General features: G+C 34.0%; 2 protein-coding genes across 4 annotated transcripts; both read right to left on the minus strand.

Annotated features, from left to right (window-relative positions):
* Positions 1–6,921: 6,921 nt before the first annotated feature.
* Positions 6,922–11,111, minus strand: LOC129248071 (ubiquitin-conjugating enzyme E2 E1). Of its 3 annotated transcripts, XM_054887503.1 has the most exons (4): positions 10,971–11,081; positions 8,841–9,593; positions 7,839–7,923; positions 6,922–7,775 (listed from the first exon to the last, which is right to left on the minus strand). In XM_054887503.1, exons 2-4 carry the CDS (start codon positions 9,472–9,474, stop codon positions 7,763–7,765), a joined length of 732 nt encoding a protein of 243 aa, XP_054743478.1. In that variant the 5' UTR covers positions 9,475–9,593; positions 10,971–11,081; the 3' UTR covers positions 6,922–7,762. The 3 variants fall into 3 exon arrangements, with proteins under 3 accessions (XP_054743478.1, XP_054743479.1, XP_054743477.1); XM_054887504.1 differs by having other exon boundaries at positions 6,922–7,923; positions 11,057–11,111; XM_054887502.1 differs by having other exon boundaries at positions 6,922–7,923.
* Positions 11,112–12,365: 1,254 nt separating this feature from the next.
* Positions 12,366–14,302, minus strand: LOC129248662 (ribosome biogenesis protein WDR12 homolog). Its single transcript, XM_054888294.1, has 6 exons — positions 14,093–14,302; positions 13,402–14,027; positions 13,280–13,338; positions 12,922–13,168; positions 12,734–12,866; positions 12,366–12,671 (listed from the first exon to the last, which is right to left on the minus strand). Exons 1-6 carry the CDS (start codon positions 14,149–14,151, stop codon positions 12,509–12,511), a joined length of 1,287 nt encoding a protein of 428 aa, XP_054744269.1. The 5' UTR covers positions 14,152–14,302; the 3' UTR covers positions 12,366–12,508.
* Positions 14,303–22,068: the final 7,766 nt, after the last annotated feature.

The following is a 22,068-nucleotide window of genomic DNA, read 5'->3' on the forward strand; positions in this document are numbered from 1 at the left end:
GGTAGGCCCAGGAAACATGCTGTTTCGACAGCTTGGCCCCAGAGGGAGAGGGGTGTTAGTTGAGTGCTTAGTAAATTGGGTCGTCTGTGGAAAAACCTGTTATTAAAACTGATTACCAAATGTTACGCAAAGAAGAAACGTCAAAACGAAAAACAAAACATCTCGGATACATTGAAAAAAAGGGGTCGAAAAAACTAAAAAAAATGAAATAATTGACGTATCCACTTATGTTAGGTGCTTGGCGGAGCTCCTCCTCCTATTTGTGGCTCGCGTCTTGATGTTGTTCCACAAATGGAGGGACCTACAGTTTCAAGCCGTCTTCGAACGGCAGTTATTTTCTATGGGGAGCTTTTTTCATGGCAGAAATACACTCGAAGGCTTGCCATTGCCTGCCGTGAGGCGACCGCTATTGGAAAAAACTTTTTTTCTTAATTTTGGTGTTTCATCTACAGAGATTCGAACCTAAAACTAAACAAGTACATAATTTGGCATTTCCCTCAAAATAATTTAACTTAGAGAATCGTGACAAAATTCTTAATCGGGTTATAGAGAAATTCGGGGTAGTGAAGTTCGAGTTATGGGACTAAAATTGAGTCTGTATTGCTTTCTATCCTATTGTCACTCGATTTAGTTCGAGTTATAGAAAATTCGAGTTATAGAAGTTCGAGTTATGGAAGTTTGACTGTATGTATATCATTTTGTGTTTAGTCTAATATAGATTTTTTCTAAACCTTTTGAATACTACCAATAAAAAAAACATTTTCTAGAACTTGAAAGCTTGTAGAAATAGCTGATTTTTTCCATTTCTGGAAATTCATATTATAATAATGAGAAGAGCCTACAGCTATACAGTGAAGAATATGGTGAAGCGTTAATGAGTCACACTTTTTTTACACAAGCAGCGCACCGAAATTCTTGTCAACGGTCATATTGTTATGCAGAAGAAATACACATTGAGCCCATTTTCCTCTTATTTTCTTCTTAACCCCTTGTCGTGCTTTAACGAGTCAGACTCGTGATGAAAGTTTTGGCTCAAACATAAATATGATGAGCCAGGCTCGTGAATAGATCGTCGGATCAAGCGTAAACATCACGACCCGAGGTCGTGTACAGATAGTCGGATAAAACATAAGCATCATGAACTCACGACCAAGGCTTGAATGCTAGTTTCTATCTGTACGCCCCCAGAAGTAGCCACGAGTCTCATAATTGCATTTACGAAGTCAGTCTGATCTGTTTACCACGCGTTGTCGCGTAACACGTAACACGTAACACAATCGTAAAAAAAAATGTAAGGTCTCTTCATGTAAAAATTGTCCAGTAACTTGTCAGGCCAGTTACTTAATTTCCGATAATTCGCTCGCAAAGAGAAAAATATCAAAAAAAAATTACATGCACGCAAAACCAGTAACAATTTGCAAGTTTTACGAACAGCTGATCAAGTTGTTGGCGGAAAAAATCATAAAGATTAAAAATTTTTCACTGAGCTACCTCGTGTTAAATTGAAAAAAAAAAACACCTAAAATTCAAAATGACGAGCATGATTTTATTTTGCCAAAACAATTTGCTCCAGTTCATCATCGCTGTCAAATGAAGAATATTTCATTAGCAATTGTTGTGGCAACCACTGATTCATTGTTGTTGTTGTTGTTGTAGCAGCAAACACATTCCCCATGCATGTACAGGGAGTGTTGCTGGAGTGACAGTCCTTGGCCGGATATATAGTAAATCCGGGTTGTTCCGGTAACGTAGAACCAACTGTCGGGGGAACGAATTCCTTCTTATTTTTCGCCGTCTATGTCTGTTAAATTAGTTAATAACCAAGAAGTAGAAACAACAATAAAATATACCGTCAACGCTTTCGCTTTGTATTTCGGAAACTGCAGCAACGGTGACTGGAAACTAGGGTTCAGAAGTAATTACATACATACCTCTATATCATTGACCGATTCCTATTTAATATATGACTTCAAATAAACTTTATAAATTTTATCTAAAACATATTTACTTACATTCTCCATTATAATCACAACTTATTTTTATTTAAATTTGGAACGTACGCTCAATTCGCAAATTTGAATTCGTGTTTATTTTTACTTTACGATCAGCTGTTTTTCTCACGTGCGATTGCTTACAAGTAAAAATTTATCCAGCAAAAACTTGCAACTTCCCCTAAAAATGAAATGTCATTTTGCGCTCTCACTTTCCCCTATTTCCGAGTTTCGTTTACAGGAACAATCCGGTTCATAAATTTATCTTTGTTTTCGCTACTCAGATTCAAAAGCTCGCGTGAACACACGTCGCTCTGTTGCTTTCGAGGCAGTGTGAGCCAAGATGTATTAAAGGAAAGAGATTAACTCGCGTTATTGAGTAGCCAGCGTTAGGTGAGTACCCGTCGAAAATTGAAGAGTGAGAGTTGCAGAATGAAAAAAAGGAAAAACAACGGAAATTCAAATTGATTGGGCAATATTTATTTATTTTTATTTTTTTTTTTGGAAAGAAACATTCATGACATTTATTTTTTAAAGTTAATCCCTTTCAAATAATACCCGCAATTGCGCCGTAATTCAGCCTCCGTAAACTCCAATTTTGAGTGACTCGCTGGAGAGCTTCCGTCGGTATTTCGTGAATAACTTTAGTAATATTGGCTTCCAATGCCTCAATCGGAGCTGGCTTATCCGCAAAGCATTTAGATTTTACCCCCACAGTAAAAGTCCAAAGGTGTGATATCACACGATCTTGGTGGTCAATCCACTGGCCCGAGACGAGAGACGGCGCAGTAATTCCATTGATTCAAAGTACCTCCAATCTGATCACCCTTTACATCTGTATATTTTGTTTGTGAGTAGTTCGCATATCATAATAGGATTTAAATTAACAGTAACAGTCAAATTTGCGATACCTAAGTTAACAATGCCAGTGTGGCTATCATCTGTGCTTCACACGACATTTGTGTGAGCATTTTCGCCACCAATCTAGCGCTGATCTTAGAATTGAAATATGGATACTTCGTAGGACATTGACGTGCAAAATTCAGTACTTATATGGAAAGAGTAACAAACTGCGAATTAGAATTTAATCGTCACAGTTTCAAATTAATTAAAACCGCACTGGTTCGGAACGAGTAAATTTCCCTGCAGGAAAGTGTAACACATTTCGTTTTACAAAAATTTTAGTTAGTTTATAAATTGACTAGTTTAATTGCTTTATTTAAATATTTTGCTTTGGTTGTCTCTGAGATTTTGAGTTCAAATATTTACGATTACCGAAATAACTAAAAATGTACTCGTATTCAAACAAATCTAAATGGAGTGTAAGTTAGGTTGGGTCTTTGGTGGGGATCATATACAAACATTTATTCCTGGAGAGGATTTGGTAGCAAATTAAATAACATTTTATAAATGTGAATGATACTAAATAAACTGATGCTATATGTTAATAAAAATAAAATAAAATAAAATAAAAATAAAATAGTTACACATTTAATAAAACTGTATGGGTTTATTTCGATTAAATTTTTCAGAGCAATACTTCAGAAAAATGTTTAATTGTACTTGAAGGTAAAGTACGAAAAATGTACACATCGTCCTGGCGTGTGTGCAAATTAATGGACACTGGTGCGGCGTCTCCTGAGATACGTCTTCTTTTTCCACCCCGTTTACGTTGGTTGTTTTTGTTGTTGTAACAGCGTAGACATTCCCCATAAAAGTTGTAGGCTTGCTGCTGTAGTGACAGTCCTTGGCTGAATATAAATCCGGGTCGTTGCGGTAACGTAGAATCGACTGTTTTGGGAACATCATCTAACGATAGGTGTATCAGCTGTTTGTTGTTTTTACATGGTGAGTTTAAAATTGTGTCCACTTGCGTTGATTTCCGCACAGGGAGCCATCCGCAGACGCTCAAACCGACCAGAGTTGGGAGTTGTGGTCTAAATTTTAAGCTCTACTAATTTTTAAAGTAGTGAAAGGTTCAATTATTCTATTCTTCTTCTTAATTGGCGCGATAACTGCTTATGCGACGTGAAGCCAAATCCTTCTCCACCTGATCTTTTCAACGCAGAGGAGTCCCTACTCTTCACCAGCTCGTACCGCATCGAAAACTTTCAGAGTCGGAGAGTTTATATCAAATCGAACGACATGACCCAGCCAACGTAGCCGCTAGATCTTTATTCGCAGCGCTATGTCTATGTCGCCGTAAAGCTCATCGTTCTATCGCCTGCGATATTCGCCGTTGCCAACATGCAAAGGTCCAAAAATCTTGCGCAGAATCTTTCTCTCAAACACTCCAAGCGTCGCTTCATCGGATGTTGTCATCGTCCACGCTTCTGCACCATACGTTAGGACGGGCATGATGAGAGTCTTGTAGAGTGTTAGTTTTGTTCGTCGAGAGAGGACTTTACTACTCAATTGCCTTCTTCTTCTTCTTCATCTTAATCTTAGTCCAAAGTAGCACTTGTTGGCAAGAGAGATTCTACGTTGGATTTCTAGGCTGACATTGTTAGCGGTGTTAATGTTGGTTCCTAAGTATACGAAGTCTTTTACAACCTCGAAATCATAAATGTCAACAGTGACGTGGGTGCCGATACGCGAGTGCGCCGACTGTTTGTTTGATGACAGGAGGTATTTCGTTTTGTCCTCGTTCACCACCAGACCCAGTCGGTTTGCTTCGTTCATTCCACTATCACTATCATTATAGTGGTAGTCGTACATCGATCTTATTCCACAAAATAAGTAGTTAATTAAATCCACCAGCGTCACAACGAGCAGATTTAGTAGAAAAGAGTGAAGTTCACTCAAAATTTAATGCACTATTCTATTATATCTTTGCGCATGAAATACCAAAATGGCAGAACAAGTTTTTTCTAATAGCGGTCGCCCCTCGGCAAGCAATGGCAAGCCCTCGAGTGTATTGCTGCCATGAAAAAAGCTGCTCATAAAAAATCATATCGATCGGAGTCGGGTTAAAGCTGCGATTAGTGTGGCCGTACCTTAGCCATAACCGTAACCAAAGCAATCAGCTGTTCTAATCCAGCATATGAGCATCACTGTTAACGATTACAGGAGCCGCATCATAACGCCGTAACCATATTCGTAGCCGAATGTATGTATTGAATTTTGGTTTTTACCCGTAACCGTAAGCAGCTGTGAAATATGTAGTTTAATTTGTTTTGATATTTGCGATAAAAATGTGAATATTAGAAATGAACGACGAAAAATTAATTGGCTTAGTGGAAAATTATGCGTGTTTTTATGAAAATAAAATGGATATGTTGTCATTAATTCTACTTTAATATCAGCTGTTTATGGTTACGGCATAACTAATCGCCATGAGCTGTTGTAATGTTTTTGCTGTGGTTATGGTTACGGCTACGGCACCACTTGTAGCTTAAAACTGTAGGTCCATACATTTGGGGAACAGCAACAAGATGCACGCCCACAAACAGCAGGAGGGGCTCAGTCAAGCTCCCAAAAAGAGTGTAAGCCGGCAATTATGCATCCCATCCCTGAAACAGATATATTCAAATCGATTACTCTAGTCACTCAATATATTTTGATATGCAATTACAGTTGTCTATAAAATGGCATATGTATCTATCTCCATTCCGCTGGGCTGTAGTACATTAAACGTTCTTCTGTGCACCAGCGTTCTGATGGGCGCGCAAAATTTAGTGGGTTAAGCAGAATGGATCCAGATATACCCATTTGCTGTTAGGTCAATATATTTTCAGGACGAGGAAGTTGGAGGAAAAGTTCTGTCGTATTTTAAAGAAAAATTCTTTTCCGTTAATTCGTATGGAACCCAAACACTTTGCTTCAACAAAAACCCAAGAGATTTAATGTGATTTCCAACAGTTGTATGATGAATGCCAAACTCGTGTGCAATTTCTCGACTTGTTAAATGTGGATTATTTTCAAGCATGGATCGCAAAACATCATTCTCGATCTCGGATGGTCGTCCTGATCGATCACTTTCTTGGAGGCTCTGATCCCCGGAACGAAATTTGCTAAACCACCTCTGACAAGTACGAACATTTACAATATTTTTTCCAAATACCGCACATAAATTTTTACATGCAACCGATGCGATGCTCCCACGACAGCTAGTTCTACATAACCGGAACGACGCGTATTTATATCCGGCCAAGGACTGTCACTTCAGCAGCATTCCCAGTATATGTTTGGGGAATGTTTATGCTGCTACAACATGTTTCCTTTTTTGAGTTTATACAAAATGCAGTGTCGTAAATGCACTCTATCTACTGACAAGTTTTTCACTTTTAATATCACAAGTAAATGGTGAACACTAAAAAAGGACTGCTTTTATATTATACAGCAGGTAAAAAGCAAAAAATTCCCAATTATTCACTCGCCAGATTCTTTTTTTTTATTTACAAGAATTACCTGCCTATTTATAATCCGACAGAACGTTCCCTTCAACCCAATAGCCTACCATTCCATCCACTCTGCGGGCATTCAACATCAAAAGACATTATGTTACTTCAACGGAAACATTTCCTCACCATGAAGATGTTGCTCTGACGACATGAAACTTTCTAATTAGAAATTAAATTCGTCGTTGTCTAGTTTTCCTTTATGCAAAAGCCGAAACAAGTAACACATCTACAAATAAATATTCTTCGTCAGTGTGCAGATACGGACATATGTGTGTATGTAACCCCCTGCATCGTAACCTCAGTCAGGGCACAATGCTTATGGAATTGTGGAAAAGGGTTGCACAGCATGTAATATGAGCAGACGCATTACTCTAAGCTGATTACACACAAACACACACACACATGTGCCCGGCATTCAACTGTGCTTTGTGCATTTCGACAAGCAAAGCCACCCACAATAAACAATTAAAAGAAATGCCGAATGCACTTAACTATACGAACTACGAACACATATGAGAGACATGGAATTCAATATTTTTTATCATAGTTTTTATTTGAGGCTCACGATTATGTTTACAATTTAAAGACAAGAAGTTGTCACCTGCTTCTCAGTTCCGTCACTAAAATACAATTAATCGAACAGATTTATCAGCTCTTTCGTTACCATAATTTTCTTGTTTGGGATTTTTTCTATTTTTTTTTATTGCTGTTTTGCTTCAAAATAATGTTTGTATGCAGCTGGACTTATGTGGTTTATTATTTCACACTCCATCAGCGATTTGGTTTATTACTTATTTGTATTGTATTTTGTTGAAGTGAAGTTTGCAATTATGTATGTAGGTATGTATGTTTGGTTGATTGATTTCTTTTCTCACATAAAAGTAAAACATGAATTGTACATATTTTTTATTTTATAAGTATAGTATTTTCGATTTCGTTAAATTTAGCAGTGTTATGCTTACGTTCGTCTTTTGAATGACATTTGTTTTTGAAAAAATGAAAATGCACGCTAATAATTAAACTTGGTATTCATTCGCTTCCGGTCCCTTGTTCCTACTCAATATCTGCTTAATATTTTTGTTTTTTTTTTCGTTTTGTTATATTATGTATTATTTTTATAATTAATTTCTAATATATATTATATAGTGTTATACATATTTAGGAGAGATACTTTCCTTTTAAAATCATAATTTTACCATTATCATTATAATTTATTTGCAGGATGTTTGCAATTATTCGTTTCAATTTTTTATTCTTTTTTTTTTATATTGTTTTTTTTTTTTGCCGCAAACATAACTTTTTGTATTGTTGCTGCTGTTGTTATATATGTAATTTTATTTTAATGTCGGGACTTACAAGATTAGGAAATCATGTTGCATATCTGTAAAAAATCAGGTTAAATTAAATTTACAAAGAACTTTTGTTGCCCGGTTATTGGGCAAACCTTTTTGTCCAAAGTCGTGCGATTCTGTCGTGCTCCTCACGGTTCTGCAAATATTGAGTAGCGATGCTGCCAACCAAAGGGTCCGCTAAAATGAAATGATAACGGTTAAAATTAGCAATTTAATAATTACGAAGTAGGACAGAATCATATCAAAATTAACCAACTTAAGGGAGGGGTCTAGGGTTTGACTTTCAAAAAATCGATTTTTTGGAAATAGCTTTTTCTTATAGTAAATCATCTCAAAAATATTGTCCCAAAATTTCAGCTCAATCGGAGCAAAACTTTTGGAGTTATAGACCTTTTTGTCCCCACTTCTCTGCGACAGCTGCGAGCGTTTGGAGCGTAGCGTTTTTTTCAAACGCGTTTTTCTCGAAACCACTTTTTCAAAGTCCGTGACTATTAGAACTTCAACAATATTTAACCGATCCTTTTCAAATTTGGTATCCAACTTCTATATATAAAATACCTCCCCCCCACTGAGAGATTTTTCACTTTTTTGTTTTACATTAAGGGCGGTTTCCACTTATACAGCGAAAAAATCAGTGAAAATCGCACTTTTTCTTCAAAAACGCGCTGGCAACGTAAAAATGGGGGGAAAAAAATCGGAGCCAGTGGGGGGGGGGAGGTTTTGGTGATAGTTTAACCAAATAATGCTGTTTTTTTTTATTTCAGGTGATTCTACAACTAGATACGATAGTCACCGCAAATCACCTTTTGGAAAAGGCGTTTTCGGAAAAGCTACCTCACCGGCTTATTTCTCGATATTTTCTTACAAAAATTTAGTACAATATTGTTGAAATGATGCTTTATAATGTACAAAAAGTTTAAATACATTCTAAAGCAAAGTCTCAAAAATTCATTAAAAAAAATGCTCAAACCCTATACCCCTCCCTTAAATAAAATATGGTCCATTTTAACACCATAAATAATAGAAACCTCAAAAATAGACGGTAACATTTGAGAACAAATCTATAATTAAATGTATGATAAATGTGCACTCACCGGGATTGCAGTCAGTCAGCAGGGAACAAATTGACAGCAACACCTTCGATATGGTCAACGCTGGCGACCAATTATCTTTGAGAATATCCAAACAAATCACACCCTGACTATTTATATTGCAGTGATAGATGCGCGTGCGAAATGTCACCTTTGGCGGTTTGAAGGGATATTCGGGTGAAAAATGTATATCCAGAAAGAAGACGCCACCTTCGTATACCGAGCCGGGCGGTCCCAATATTGTTGAAACCCATTCGTACAGATTATCACCTTTGGGGCCGGCACTACAATTCGGCGGTGGATCAAGTGTTATTTCGGCCAATTCCTTTTGTATGCGCTTAGCTGAGGTACCCAATGCTTTGGAAATTTTTGGATTTGGTTTTGGATCTTTGCGTGTCTCTTCTCCAGCCCCTGTCCCTGCCGTGGCAGTGCCAGCAGCATTCACAGCGTTGTTTGGATTGGCGTTGGAGCTTCCGGCACCCGAATTATTAGCGTTGGCACCACCAGCGTTGCTGTTGCGGCCGCGACCACTGCTTGCGTTCATACTATTGCTGGCATTTGGTGCGGTGGCGGCGGCAGAGGCTGAACTTCCACTACCTGCACCGCTACTACCACTGGCCGCCGAAGTTGAGGACATGCTCTAGGCGCAAATGTATTTTAACTCGATATTTGTGAATCGCTGATATACGCTCGAGCGTACACTGGGCGAGCTGTAGTTGACTTATTGAGATCAAATGGGCGGTTTAAGCGAGTGATCTGTTAATAAAATATGATTGAAAATAAAAACAATAACAAAGTTTTTACAAACAAATTTGCAATATTATTGGAATTAAAAATTTCAGTAACATAATAATGCTACCATCACCATCACACAGAGGCTACTATCCTTCATCAGCAAATGCCTCCGCATCATCTGCAGAGTATTCGGGCCAAACCCCATCAGTAACGTCGCACTGTGGCGATTAACGAACAAGGAACACATCCTTAGGCAAATCAAACGCATAAAGTGCGAAGGATAGGTCACACATTGAGAAAACCACCAGATAGCATCGCGAGAATGGCTCTGGACTGAAACCCGCAAGGGAGCAGAGGTTGCGTAGGGCCAAAAAGACTTGGAGAAGATCGATGCTGCGCGAACTAGCAGATGCCGACATTTTGTTGTTGTTGTAGTAGTAGCACCAACATCTCATGGGACGGTGCAAAAACAACAGCACAGGAACGTGCACAATGGAAGAGTCTTGTCGAGGCCCAATGCTCTCGAGAGGAGTGAACAAAGAAAAAAATAATGCTACTCATACATTCTCTGATATTTTTCAGCAGACTTTCCATTGTCAATTATTCATGATACTTGCGCACATAAAAATTGCATTTGACTTAGAAATCTTCAACCATGACAGGTTATGAAAAAGGCAGTGGAACGAAGTCATAGAATTGCATTTGAACTTGCAGAAGGTCGAGGATGATGGCATACAGTTGTAGTTGTTGCAACAGTGCAAAATATGATCAATTAGTTTTTGCGTAATGCGGTTGAAGTGACAGCCAAGTCCATGGCCGGTTATAAATCTACTATGTCACGTAGGACCGGCTGTGGCGAACAAATATGTTTAACTACTCATTACTGCAGTTGTCTGGCTAACGTTTAATTCTCTTCTCGAATGTTAAGTGCCAGAATTCGCATAAAAAATGAACTCCAAAAAAGAACATTACGCTTCGGCGGTGGTATCCGCTTTCAGGGCATTGGCCACTCAGCCGTTGGTCCACCCTACACGTTGCTGCGAAAAAAAGAGCTAGTAGATTTAGCGGCCATTTTGGGAATTTAATAATGAAACGAAATAAAGAAAGAAGCAGCAGACTTGAACAGTGGATGGATGACGAATTGCTGTTATAAAACAAATGAAATATTAACGCCAAGAAAAATCAATTACGAACGCATTCGCCGAGTTATGCGGCCATGGAAGCTCCCCTTAAGCATGTAATCTTCGTAGTTTGTATTGCCAGCGATTGCCAATAGCAGTAATGCATCGCAGCATGATCGTGAAAGAGGCAATTAAATTAAAAAAAAAAACTGCATTACTATTGTATTCAACAATTTTTGTTTAATTTCGAAAATATCCAGCATCCATGTCCTCGTACCTTTCTAACAATCCTGTTTCTTCCTGTTTTACACATCCCGCAAAGCGGCTATTAACACTTTGTGCAAATAGTGAAGCGTAGCTTACCCCCACTTGCAGCACTCACACTTCTCTCTTCTATATGTATGCATTCTTTACTATACAGCTTCTAGTGAAATTTTCTTTTCGCCACTGGGTACTTGCCTTTATAAAGAATCACTGCAACTCGCAACCAATGTTCTCCACCAAAATTCACGTTTTATATAAGCTCTTTACTTTTGAATTCCTTAAATTTTCTCTTATTGCAATTTATACGGTAGAATCACAAAAACTTTTCAATTCTTCCATCAAACGAAAGTCAGACAGACAGCAAGCAATCAGGCAGCAATTTGGTTTTTCTCCTTTTCTGCTTTTCTGCTGCTCTTCCACTTATTCGTTTGCTTTTTACACAACTCTTCCTCTTCCTTTTTACTATTATCAAAACTGTTCCTTCGTTTGCCTTTCGCTTTTGTTGTTTGAGGTTGCCGTAATTGTTGTTGGCTTGAGATTTTCGCGAATCTACGAGCCATATACAATAGCATAAATATACATAAGCGTGAAAGGGATGACTATAATGTATTTACTTAAGCCGGCAATTGCTGCCATGTTCATAAGGCGTACCATTGCGAAAATTGACAATGCATGGATAGTGTTACCATTTATATCTCTTTTAAAATGGCACTGCCAAGTGTAAGAAAATAAGTTACGAAAATTTTGGTAGCTAAACATATGATTTTCTATGAATCTCCGTATGTAAGTATGGGGTATGGGGAACTTTCTATGTTATTCCAAGCTCAAATTGTTGTAGACATGTGATTTATTTATGTTGGAACAAAACAATAATAACGATGATGGCCTAGTCGCTAATGCTTTTTAATTCATTGAGATTGTAATTCATTACATTTCCAATTTTCAAAAAAAAAAAAAAAAAAAAAAAAAAAAAAAAAAAAAAAAAAATAACGCATAAAAATTATAAATATAATTATAACAATAATAATAATGATGGCCTAGTCGCTAATGCTTTTTAATTCATTGAGATTGTAATTCATTACATTTCCAATTTTCAAATAAAAAAAAAAAAATAATAATAATAACGATTAAAAATTATAAATACTCACAATTTACAATTGTTCAGAGCACGCTTTTTATATTATACTAATAGTCATTTCATTGAAATTTGCTACATAATGGCAATGTTTCAAATGAGCTCCCCAATAAACAACCAACAAAAGATTTATTTATTTAATATATGGAAAATAACAATAAATTATTATTTTACAATAAAAAAAAAGAGCACTAGCTGCCAGGGCTTACGGCTCACTACTCTAATAAACAAAAGATTTAATTTCCTAAAACTTTGAAATGAAACCAGCTGATCGCATCAATTTTTAACATTTATTGACTCGAGTTTGGTATTCTTTCAGTTTATCAAAATCTAATTTAGCTATTAAAAAACATTTATAACGTCATCGATTGAAACATTTTCTCAGAAAACGCATATTGCGAAGGGGGGTGGAGTCTCTATTTAGTATCATCCATGGGCTCGGTCAACACAGCTTTGCGTGACTTGAAAACCCTTACTGTATTATCAGAGCCCCCCGAAACGATGTACTTCGGATTTGACCAATCAATGTCCAGCACTTTGTCTGCATGTCCCAACAAATCGTATAACGGCGCCTTAGGGCTAAAAATAAAATTAAAAAATATGTTAAACACCTTGGCACTCACTAATTGTCATGTTATTACCATCTGTAATCCCACAGTTTATTTTGATTATCGTACGAACCAGACACAAAGAGGTATTCCTCTGTTGTAGACCACATTACGGTTTGCACCCAATGGCTGTGGCCAAAATAAGTATTGCGCACCAGGTTGCCATCTAAAAATTAATCAATAAGCAAATTAAGAACTCGTGTTGCATTACTCAAACTTACGATTCGTGCGCGGATCGTAGAGACGTAGATTCTTGTCTGCCGATGCTGTGACAATGAGATGATTCAGCTTAGAGTAACTGGCATCAAAAATTGATTTATTGGCAGAAACTTCCATTTTAATACCCTCGAGATTTAGATCCCAAATTTTCAAAGTATGATCCCAACTGCTTGTTAAAAGTGTATCTGTATCCATCCATTGTACGGAAGAAATGCATTCACGATGCCCTTGTAATGTCATTTGAGGAACCTACATACGTGGTATGAATTAATATAAACTCAACAACTCATACAACACAGATATGCTACATTTTCCATTAGTATCTTCTGCGAGCATGCAGTTTTCTTCCTAAGCACTTACCCTTGTTGTGTTACTTTCTCTTGCACGCTTCGAAGTACCTTCACCTCCTTCATTTATTTCTAAATTACAAAAACATGCTCGCTTAATTTTTTATCAGCCAATCATTACGTTATATTTCTTACCCGCCGACCATATCTTTAGCATTGTGTCCCAGCTACCCGTGGCGAAACGTGCTTTATCCGGACTTACATCCACACAATCGATCGCACGCTCATGCCCTTTACAAACTGAAACACATTCCACTGAATTCGTACCAACTAACCATTCCCAAAGCATCGCAGTTTGATCCTGGGAACATGTTACGAATTTTCCACGCTGCTCATCAACCGACACCCAAGCTACCGCCTTCACTGGCTGTGTATGTCCCGGTATAGTTAATACATGTTTGCCTTTTTCCGTCCATATGTTGATGGTGTTGTCGTAGCAGCCGGTCAATATCCATTTGTCACTTGCCTTAACTGCTGATACCCAATCATCATGCAGCAAACAGTCTTGAGGTTCTGGCGCTGGGAAACGTTCAACATATTCAATATCTACGGTGTCTTCAAAGGAAATTTCCTTTTCGCGTAAGTGATCGCACAGACGTCCGCGCAAATATTCATTAATTACTATGAAATCAAATTCAATGGGAGATTTATGGTCGCCCGCATTGATCTCGGCTTGCTCCAGCAACGTGTTAACGAATGTGTTCAGGTCAGCGGTGGTTACGCTTCCTTCGATTGTATAAGGTACATCAGGCACAGCATAACTAGAAGTGGAAGTTTTAATAATAAAACGGAACTCTGCATCGCTGAGGATTAAATTGATACTAACTGTTCCTGTTTGGTCTTCAGGCGCACCTGTACTTGTCCCTCGCCGTTTTCTACCTCCATTATTTGGCAACGTTCTTCACTTATTTTCTAAAAAATTGTATTGCTTTCCTATGCTCTGAAGCATAAACTTTCAAGTTATAATTTTTACTTCGAAATAAAACCACACCGATATTGAAGTGTTTTGTCAGTTTCACGATGTACACATGTTGGTTGAAATGTCAAATTGAAATGCCGACATGTGCTTGAGAGAGTTGCTTGATTTGCATAGGGTTGCATTTCAGAAAAAAAAATAATATTAGCAGTTCACAAATAAATCGTAATATATTAGTTACACAGTAAAGCCTCGTGTCAAGTTTTGAAGAAAATTTTAAAAACTCATAAAAATCCTCACGACATGCTCACGAATTTTCCTTGTATTCAATTTACTTGAGTCTGTATTCAGTTTTTGAGGAATGTAACACACTTTCTTGCTACTCTTTCTCAATGAAATTTGAATGTAGCAACACAGGTTTCTCGAAAACAGATGTCAAGTTCTCATTAATGATTATTGTACAGATCCATAAGTACAAACACTCTTAGCTGGTTGTCAAAAGTTGTGTTGCCCACAGCTGAGATCAGCTGATTCCTAAACGCTCTTTTATGTAACATGGTTGATTAAAAAATAATTAAATCTCATACAAATTAAATTTCATACAAGTAAAAACACTATTATTCTTCCTATTTTTCGGTAGGTACCCTTTGTGTGGGTTTAAAAGGCACCCAAATGTGTGATAGTGTGAGTGAGTGGCCTTTTTGCTTGAGTGTATTCGCGGCGGTGCTATGCCGAATTAAAAAGAGGTTATCTGTAAAGTCGGTTTACTGACGATAGTTTAACGTGATAACGTCATAAGAAAATACTGATTGAATGGTTGCATTTTTCAAAAGAAAATTTTAATTTTATTTGTTTGATAGATATTTTGTATGGATATAGAGAATGAGTTAACATTAACATAACATAATATACTTTAACATAACATAACATAACATAACATAACATAACATAACACAACATAACACAACATAACATAACATAACATAACATAACATAACATAACATAACATAACATAACATAACATAACATAACATAACATAACATAACATAACATAACATAACATAACATAACATAACATAACATAACATAACATAACATAACATAACATAACATAACATAACATAACATAACATAACATAACATAACATAACATAACATAACATAACATAACATAACATAACATAACATAACATAACATAACATAACATAACATAACATAACATAACATAACATAACATAACATAACATAACATAACATAACATAACATAACATAACATAACATAACATAACATAACATAACATAACATAACATAACATAACATAACATAACATAACATAACATAACATAACATAACATAACATAACATAACATAACATAACATAACATAACATAACATAACATAACATAACATAACATAACATAACATAACATAACATAACATAACATAACATAACATAACATAACATAACATAACATAACATAACATAACATAACATAACATAACATAACATAACATAACATAACATAACATAACATAACATAACATAACATAACATAACATAACATAACATAACATAACATAACATAACATAACATAACATAACATAACATAACATAACATAACATAACATAACATAACATAACATAACATAACATAACATAACATAACATAACATAACATAACATAACATAACATAACATAACATAACATAACATAACATAACATAACATAACATAACATAACATAACATAACATAACATAACATAACATAACATAACATAACATAACATAACATAACATAACATAACATAACATAACATAACATAACATAACATAACATAATATAACATAACATAACATAACATAACATAACATAACATAACATAACATAACATAACATAACATAACATAACATAACATAACATAACATAACATAACATAACATAACATAACATAACATAACATAACATAACATCCTGTTCAAGCAAGGTAACGACGCATGAGCAAGATAACGACGCATTTTTTGGTACGTGCAGCCGGCTACATAGAATTATAAGACGTTATCACGTCAAACAGTAATAATAACATTAAAACAACAGGTATTATTAACAAACTTGGTTTTATTTTAAATTCTTCAAGTCAATCAAATTAATAATAATCAATAAGATGGCATATGCAAATACAAGTACGTAAATTTATATATGTACATATGCGCATATACATACACATATACGCTCACTTAAGTAGGAGAGAGCAAGATGTCGAACGGTCGTTGCCGTTCGTTTGCTTTGTCGTTCGTTCCGCGCTTTCGCTTGCAGTTCATTCAATGCAATGAGCAAGGTAACGACAAATGAGCAAGGTAACGGCAATGAGCAAGGTAACGACAAATGAGCAAGGTAACACTAATGAGCAAGGTAACGACATATGAGCAAGGTAACACTAATGAGCAAGGTAACGACATATGAGCAAGGTAACACTAATGAGCAAGGTAACGACACATTTTTTCGTGCGTGCAGCCTGTTAAATCGAATTATAAGACGTTATCACGTCAAAATAATAGGAAAAATCCAAGATAATATCTCTGACTTGGAAAATTTACAATACCAAATACTATATATTTAATATATTACTTGTCTATAATGTTTTGTAATGAGTATTTAGATATATCTGAATTTTTACGTAAATTTTTAAATATTTTTATGCGATGCTCTATGAAATTTAATTATATTGTATGCAACCAAGTTACACATATAGTAAGAGTGTTTTGGCATCAGGTGATCTCAGCCGAGGGCATTTTTTGACTACCAGCCAAGGCGAATTTATTACAGGTGACAGCAAACACATATAAGTAAAATCCTACATGTATTTGTTGTTGCGTTTGGTCCAACCATCACGTCAAAATCAGCAAGCAAATGTAAACATACGAATTAAACATGCCAATACATACAAACAAAGCATATCATTTTGACGTAAGCCATACCTACGGTGAAAAATTCAGCTGGGTGAATGCTGTCACCTTAATAAATCCACCTTGCTACCAGCCCAGCTGAAAGTGTTTTTACTTATGGATCTGTACAATGGGGACGAATGAGCAAACCTTTAATAATTAAATCATGCGTCTGCTGGTGTTTACATCTGTACCCAAAGCTTTGTTTATTTTCTATACAGACGTCACTCAATTGTCGAAATCGACAAAAATAAAGTAGCAGTTTTCGGTAGGCACCACATCCGTGCTTTCTATACCAAGCGCACAGGTTCTATTTAACTTCGATTGGCTCCCACTGTCTGTTGGTGATCGCACGTGTGGGGATAAAAAAAAATAAATGTCGCTTAAAGTACGTTCACATATGCATTAATTACCAATAAATCTACAAAATTAATCTACCCGTTCACATATAGCAAATTACCTGCAAAATTGACAATCAGCTGTCAATACTGTTGTGAAAGGTTTTTCTTCATAGAAATTATTTCGGTGGAATATTTGGGTGTTTTGGTTTGATTAGTTATTATTAACGATATGAAGAAAATACAAGGAGAAGGAATAGCTAATTTAATTGCGTAATTGGCTGCTAATAATAAACAGTTGGAGGAAATCAGTAAACGACGTTTACTGAGGTTTCAAAAATTTATGGCAGCAATACGAATTCGAAATTACATTTTATAATAAGTAATAAGAGGGCAAAGCATTTATGGACACACGCTTTTTTCTGTCATATGAATGCATAGTTAATAATGAATAACAAAAATTTATTAGAATTATATCTACAAACCAGCTTTCTTTGCCGGCGTCCATTTCATTTAGTTTTTATTCGTTATAATAATTATCGATAACACAGAAAACACAGGGTTGTAAGTCGAAAAGTATCGTTATTATCTGGGATTATTTTATAATCTCAGATTTTGGGAGAGAAATATTGTATGCGAAACCGCGCTTTTTAATTACGGATTTTGAGTTAAGCACGAAAAAGTAGATCATCTACTTATATATGAACGTTTTATTAATCGGCATTCGATTTATTTTGTTTTTATATTTATTAAAATAATGAAAAGTCTTGTTTAAAATTTTTTTTTAATAAATAAAAAATAATTCACTACAATTTTTTTTATTTAAATCCGTAAATTTGTAAGATAAAGCAGTTTTTGTAGTTTTTTTGGTTGTTGATCTCTTTCGGATTTCCAAAGCTGTTGTGCCTGCGTTACTAACAAACGTTACGGGCACTAACCGAATATTTGTGGAAATGTAGGTAAAGGTATGGCTAAATGTTACAGTTATAAATTTAATATCATAAATGTTGGCGAAGAATTTCCAAATTTCACTACTTACAGGAGCCATAATATAATGACAATAATGATAGATAATTAACTTTAATCCAAATGAAGTGCTAATATTAGGGTAATGAAGCAGTTATTTGGTTGGTTGACCATCAATTTGTTACATAATCGAGCAATGCAACCACCATGACATTTGAAAAAAAAGTGCGTCAATTAAACGATGGACTTCAAAGGTTTGAAGTAGGGCTGCCTGCCATTCTTCGTTCAGTGCAAATGACCAACATTCAAATACTGGCTGTAAGTGCAATGACCATTAGGATGGTTGCCGATAAACGTCGGTAATGGTGAACAGCTGAGGTTGTACGCAGCCAAGTGTGAAGATGATCTGGCGTCAATATTTACGCAACTGCACCTATTGATATATTACACTTGTGTTCGTATGCTGTAACTGTAAAATATAGTTGTGAAGTGAAAGGAAAATGTATGGCCAAAATATGAGTGGTTTCGGCAATAATTAATGAGATAATGATTTGTTGATGTAGTAGTAAAAATCTTTAAAAGTGAAGCAAAATAAAATGAAATAAAATAAAATAGGATGAGCTGAAAAAAAAAATAATAATAAAAAAATGTTAAATAAAGTAATATGAAATAAATTAAAATGAACTACAACACAATAAAATAAAATAAGGTATAAAAAAAATGAAATAAATTATATTAAAATATAATAAAGTATTGTAAATTAAGAAAACATCAAAAATCTAAATAAATTGAAATGAAATAATCAAAATATATTTTAAATAAAGAGAAAAGTAAAAAAAGATATAATTAAACCAAATAAAATCAAATAAAATAAAATGTGAAAGATATAATAAAATAACGTAAAAAAATTAAAAAAATTAAAATAGTATAAAATAAAATAAAATCAAAAAATTTAATTAAAACAAAATAAGATAAAATAAAATATAATTAAAAAAGATGAAATAAAATAAATTAAAACCAAATATATTAAAATAAAATATAATAATATAGAAAATATAAAATACAATGAGAAAGATACAATAAAGTGAAAAATATAAAAAAATCAAATCAAATCGAATAAAATAATACAAAATGAGAAAGGTAAATAAAATAAATATCATATAGAATACAAAAGAGTAAATAAAGAAAGAAAAATAAAATGAATTAAAACCAAATAAAATAAATCAAACTAAAATAAAATTAAATTAAAAATATGAAAAAAAATAAAGTCAAATAAAGTTAAATAATATAAAAAAGATAAAAAAATAAAATAAGAAAGACAAAGCCAAATAGATTAAAAATATTATATTATACAATAATGTATAAAAATATTATACAATAAAGTAAATAAAAAAAATAAAATATATAAAATAAAAACACATAGAATTAAATAAAATATGAGAGATATAATATATTATTTTATTATTATTATTTTATAGAAGGAAAAAAGCAATAATAATAAAGAAAAATGTAAAATAAATTAAAACCAAATGAAATAAATCAAAATAATATTAAATAAAAAAATATAAAATAAAATAAAATAATATAAGAAAGATTTCATGAAATAAAATTAAAAATATGAAAGAAAAAAAAGCCAAATAGCATAAAATAAGAAGGATATAATAAAGTAATATCCAATTGAATACAAAAAATTAGATAAACAAAGAAAAGTAAAATAAATTAAAACCAAATAATACAGGGTGGGCCATATAGCGTTTGCTTTTTGAACCGCCGTTGGACTATTTTTTGTGGGGAGCCGTTAAGGACAAATGCTATGTGAACCATCCAGAGACGATTGATACTTTAAAACATGAAATCGAAGTTGCCATTCATGAAATTGGAGCCCAAATACTCGAAAATGTGCTTAAAAATTAGGTTGATCGAATGGCCTACTGTAAAGCCAGTCGTGGCAGTCATTTGAACGATATTATTTTTTATTCATAAATGACAATGTTCAATCTTCAAAATAAAAAAAAAGTTTGAAAAAATATTGATTAGTTTTTTTTTATAGCCGATTCAAAAAGTAAATTTTACATGGCCCACCCTATATAAGTCAAAATAATATAAAATTGTAGCATAAAATAATATCAAATAGAATAGAATAAAATAAACTAATATAAAAAAATTAAATTACGTTTTTCTCAAAACTATATTTTTCGAATTGGCCTATACGATAACTCGAAAAGTTATTGACCGATCTCCCTGAAATTTTGCGCACATCTTTTTACAATTATTATTATTATTAAAGTCAAAACATACTACCATAGGTTATTTTTACAATGATTGACCTTAAGAATAGTTTACATAAAAGGATTAACAGTAAAATCAAAATTAAAATTAAAATTACAGATATTAGTAAAGAAGTATAAGTTGGAGAAAGTATTAAAAGGTAGGAGTAGGGATTAATAGGAAGAGATTTAAATAATGTGGATCCATTTGAGTACATTCAGCAATTTTCGGCAAGATAGCGAAGCAATTTATTTTTGAAACACGAGCTTTCTTTTATACGTTTAATTTTGTAAGTTAAGGAATTCCAAGGACGGACAGAGACCACAAAGTATTGACGTTCAGTCACCAAACGACTGTATTTCATTGGGACTAAGTTTAACGAACGGCAGGACTTTGAAGGCATAAGTCGATCTTTGAGGTATCTGGGTTTCTTAGTGTTTATGATCTTGTGGAGTAAAACTAAACATTTAAACCTAAGCAAGTCGTAAAAGGATACGGACGCAATTTTTTTCGCAAATACAGAAATAAGGTCATAACGTTTTTTACAGTACACGTATCTTGCAATTTCCAAAATTTTTCGAAAAAATAATTTTTTCGAAGCAAAATGATAGGAAAATTCGCCCCAAAATTCATCTTTTTTTAAGCATTTTAGTATTCCGCGACTTTTTTCCATTTTTTTTAATTCATATAAAAATTATATTATTAATAAAATAAAAAAAAAAAATTGTTTTTTTGTATGTATTCAGGTCACTGACGCCGATGCTAGAATGCCCGCCGATTGAGATGCCCCGCTGCGACCTTCCTGGAAGAATTGAGTGTACATCCGCCATTTTAAATGATTAAAAAAAAAATTATATTATTCTAATATATAAATAAACTGTATGCCAATTTTGAAAAAAAAATATATTGACTTCTTCATTTTAAATAATTTTAATGAAAATCAGGAGAAAAATGGCCGTTTACAGGTATCAGGGGACAAAACCAAATAAAATAAACCTAAATAATACAAAAATGTAGCATAAAATAAAAAAATTAAATTAAATTAGAAATACAAAACCAAATAGAATCAAAATAATCATAAAATAAAATTAAATAAAAGAATATAAAAAAGATAAAATAAAATAAAATAAAATGACTTAACTAATTTCCATTTATTACTATATGTATGTATGTATGTAATTACACATCTGCGAACCGCATCACCTGTCCACCAACTATTCAAGAATTCATAATTACACCAGACATGACATCAACAGCAAATAATAATACAATATTTTATGCGTTTCCATGCTATGCATTGATTTATGAATACACTTTGTATTCGCTCGGACTTGGTGTGGGTAATTAGCATGCAACGACTGT

This window comes from Anastrepha obliqua, chromosome 5 (genome assembly GCF_027943255.1).
Source record: "Anastrepha obliqua isolate idAnaObli1 chromosome 5, idAnaObli1_1.0, whole genome shotgun sequence".
Classification (NCBI taxonomy): domain Eukaryota; kingdom Metazoa; phylum Arthropoda; class Insecta; order Diptera; family Tephritidae; genus Anastrepha; species Anastrepha obliqua.